General features: G+C 63.3%; 1 protein-coding gene across 1 annotated transcript; it reads left to right on the top strand.

Annotated features, from left to right (window-relative positions):
* The first annotated feature begins 610 nt into the window (after window positions 1–610).
* LOC122207217 (elongin BC and polycomb repressive complex 2 associated protein) lies at window positions 611–3,129 on the top strand. The gene has a single exon (XM_042917137.1). The coding sequence runs from the start codon at window positions 1,064–1,066 to the stop codon at window positions 2,201–2,203; it is 1,140 nt and encodes a 379-aa protein (XP_042773071.1). The 5' UTR covers window positions 611–1,063; the 3' UTR covers window positions 2,204–3,129.
* The last annotated feature ends 785 nt before the right edge of the window (window positions 3,130–3,914 follow it).

The following is a 3,914-nucleotide window of genomic DNA, read 5'->3' as shown; positions in this document are numbered from 1 at the left end:
TATAGTAATATCTACCCCCCGCCCCTCTCTGAATTTACCTTTTCCTTTCCTCATCTTGCACATACCGAATTCCTAACTAGTTTTCAACACTTTCTGAGCCCAGCGTGTGCCAGGCACTGTCCTAGGGGACCAGAACAGAGGTAGGAAACATTCTCTGCCCGCCGTAGTCCTGCTGTCCAAAGCTTGTAAACAGCCATTGTCTAATTTCACCTTTTCCCTCAACACTGTTTTTGTGATTCATCTATGTTGATTCACGGAGCCCCAAGCGGGTAGATACGAATATTCCCATTTCGCAGATGCGAAAACCGTGACCGCTAAGGGAAAAACGAATAGCTTTGCGACGGCTAAATAGCGGGACGCCACCGGGCCACGTGCAGCGGCGCGTTTAGCCCCTCGCGATCCCACCCGCACACGCTCCTTCCTTCCCTCCCTCCCAGCCGCCGCCGCGCCGGGTCCACGTGTGTGTGTCTGTGTGCGGAATGGGGACGGGGGCGGTGCCGCCGGAGGGGTGGGGTCCGGGCTCACGTCACAGGCTGTGCCGTCCAATCAGCGGCGGGCTCGCGGCCCCGGCGCTGGTATTGGGGCAGCGAGGGGGCAGTTCTCTATAACGCGGTCTCCGGGAGCCAGCGGGGAAGAAAGAAGCCGAGCGGGCGGAAGGCGCCCTCCCCGCCGCCTGGGCCCGGGCACCGGGTGCCGGGCCCGGGGTCCTTCCCGCCTCCCGCGGCCGCCGGCCGCTTTGTTTCCCCAGCCTCTGCGCTCTGGGCTACTCAAGAGGGGCTCCCGCCGGGGCTGCGCGGGGAACGCGGCGGCGGCAGGAAGGGCGGCCGACCGGGCCGGGACTCGCAGGGACCCAGGAGTCCGGCCGCCGGGAGGGCCGCGTGACGAGATCGAGGAGGGAGCCAGAGCCCCGCGGCCCAGGGTTGCGGGCCGGGGGCGCCCGTGAGCAGAGACCTCCCCGTCGAGGGGGGGCGATGTTCCCCTCGCCCGTGGGCTCTTCGGGCAGCCAGGGCACACCGCCGCTGGGACCAGGGCCCCCGCAGTGGGCACCCCCCCGGGCGGTTCCATGGAGACTCTGTGCCCCGCTCCCCGCCTCGCAGTGCCGGCGTCCCCGCGAGGGTCGCCTTGCTCCCCGACACCCCGGAAGCCGCGTCGGGGGACACAGGAGTTCTCTCCACTGTGCCTGCGTGCCCTTGCCTTCTGCGCCCTTGCCAAACCTCGAGCGTCCTCTCTGGGCCTGGGGCCTGGGGAGTTGGCGCCGCGGGCCCCGGTGCTGGTGGGCCCTCGCGCCCCGCTGTGCACCGGCGGCTGGGCCCCGGATGGCCTGAAGCACCTCGCGGGACAAGCCGGCCGGTCCGGTGATCCGAACTCCCCGGCCGGTCAGGATGCAGAAGCCGCAGTGTGCTGGAGCCGTGGCGAGGAGGAAGAGGGCGGAGGCAGTTTCCCGCACTTCAGCTCCCGCTCCGGCGTACCTCCCGGCCGCTGCCCGGCGCCTCGGCGCCCTCGGGAATCTCCGACCAGCTCCGCCTCGGCTCCGCCTCGGCCAGCCTCGGGTCTCGACTCCCAGCCTGGCCCCGCCGCCAGCCCCCATCAGGAGCCCAGTTCCCGGCCTCCGCCGCCACCTGCGGGCCTTTCTACCGAGTCCGCGGGTCCCGGGGCTGCGCCGGAGCCGCCCGCACCGGGACAGACGGCCGCAGGCGATGGAAACCCCCCGCAGGCCGCCCCCGAGGCACCAGCCGCTAGCCCCTCGACGGCCAGCGGAGCTTCGGCCGCGCCCGGCGATCTCCGCCAGGAACATTTCGATCGTCTGATCCGCCGGTCGAAACTTTGGTGTTACGCGAAGGGCTTCGCCCTCGACACTCCGAGTTTGCGCCGGGGGCCCGAGCGGCCGCCAGCAAAAGGGGCCGCCCGGGGAGCCGCCAAGAAACGCCGGCGACCGCCACCCCCCCATCGCAGCACGCAGCCCCGCCGCCCTGCACCGACGCTCCCCACGACGAGCACCTTCAGCCTCCTCGACTCCTTCCCCTGCCCCCCGGCCCTGGTGGTAGGGGAGGACGGAGACTTAGGGCCGGCATCCTCGCTTCGCCTCCAGGGAGACTCTAAGCCCCCGCCTGCCCACCCACTGTGGAGGTGGCAGATAGGGGGTCCTGCTGTCCCTGAGCCCCCAGGCCTTAAATTCTGGGGGATCAACTTGGAGGAACTCTGAGCAGAGACCTCTCCTACCAATGGGGAAAAGTTGGGGCCACGGCCAAACTTTGGGCTCGAGGACGGGGCCTCGTGTCTCGCATTTGCCTGTTCCCTTTACGTTTTAAGGGCTGCGGTCAGAGGGACCTCAAATGACAGTGATCTTCAAGCACCTAGCTGTTTGGGGTGACACCCCCTCCCCCTCATCCTTTGGAGTCGAACCAAGGGCTGGAGTCAGGAGAAGGCTTAACGGAAAAAGGCTTAATGACATAGATTCCAATCCCTCCCCTCTTCCATCTCGGATCTCTGGGGGCAGGGCCTTCACCCCAGGGGGAGCAAAGGAGGCTACCGCTCAAAGACAAGGAAAAAAAAAAAGAGGGAGAGAGACCTTGGTGATGGACAAACCGGTTGTTTCTGTGGGCGAGCCTGGGGATGAGGGGGCTGTGGTGGGGGTGGGGAGGTGATTGGCAGCTCCCTGGGGGCATCCCCCACCCCCACCATCCAGGCCTTTAACCCTTCACTCCCCTCAGGCATTCCCCCCGCGCTCCCAGCATCACTGGAACCTTCCTAGAGGGGGCAGCTCCGGCAAGGGGAAGATCACCCCCTCCCTGTTCTTTTCCTAAGCCCTCTCCCCGCCCTCCCTCCCCCCAAGGCAGGTGACTTCTAATTGGCGAGATCTTCAGTCTCAGCCACCAACCTTTCCCTTTTGTCCAGTTTTGGAGTTTCTTCAATTTTTCCTGTTTGTTTTCAGTTTGTAAGGTCTGATGGGTGAAAGAGGACCTTCTCCCTGGATCCATCCACCCCCTCCCCCCGTTTGCTTCTCCAATTAGGAGGGGACCTCCTCCCCCTCCAAAAGCACAGACTTTGCCTGGGGAAAGGGCCAGAGACTGTCCCAGGGAAAGTAATGGAAGGTGGAAGAAATCAATAAAATCAGACCAAACCAGTTGCCTTTCGAGGTCCTCTCCACCGATTTATGGATGGGAGGGGATGGAGGTAGAGGGCAGGCCTGGGTCCATTTTCGGACACCCAAACTCAGCCCCCTCAAAGGCTAGAGATGAGAGAGCAGCTCTTTGTAGAAGGGTAAGTTAAAGCGCTCTTGACCTAACCTCAAGGGTCTGGCCAGGCTTGAAGGGGCAAAGTTTGGGTTTGAATGGGAACTGGGCTGAGCCATCATCAGCTTCCTCCCCTAACTTCAGGCATTTCAGGAGTTGTCAGGGACCTGATGGATCCGATGGGGGCAGGGCCAGGGGATTAGTTTTGAGGTCAGAGGTTCTGTTTTCCAGGGGGGAGGGGAGAGGTAGGCCTGGACCACGCCCCGCCCCGGTGGCTGGGACGACCCCCTAGAGCCAGAGAGGGGGGTGAAATCGCTTTCTCCTCTGCCCAGGTGAGGTCGGGGAGGCGAGCTCTTAGGGAGACTCCCCAAGTTTGGGTGTGATGGGAACCTGGGGGTGGTGGATCTGCCCGACAAGTGAGTAACCCAGTGACCCTTCTGCCCACACCAGTGAAGAGCCACCCCTTTCCCCCCAAAACGGGGGCGAGGGAGGAACAGTTCCCACATACGATACTGGGGAAGGACTTGTCTCCTTTTCTGTGAAAATGCTTTGTAAAAAGTTGTTATTGTTTGCATAGAGCAGATTCTTGAGAAAAACTGTTTTGGGCCACAAAAGTTTTGTTTGTTTTAAAAGCTGTCTCTTAATTTTTTCTCCCCCCCCCCTCCGATGGGGGTGGGGTGG

The sequence above is a fragment of the Panthera leo genome, chromosome E1, assembly GCF_018350215.1.
Source record: "Panthera leo isolate Ple1 chromosome E1, P.leo_Ple1_pat1.1, whole genome shotgun sequence".
NCBI lineage: Eukaryota > Metazoa > Chordata > Mammalia > Carnivora > Felidae > Panthera > Panthera leo.
The sequence above is the reverse complement of the archived record's forward strand: the minus strand, read 5'-3'. Positions and strand labels throughout refer to the sequence as shown.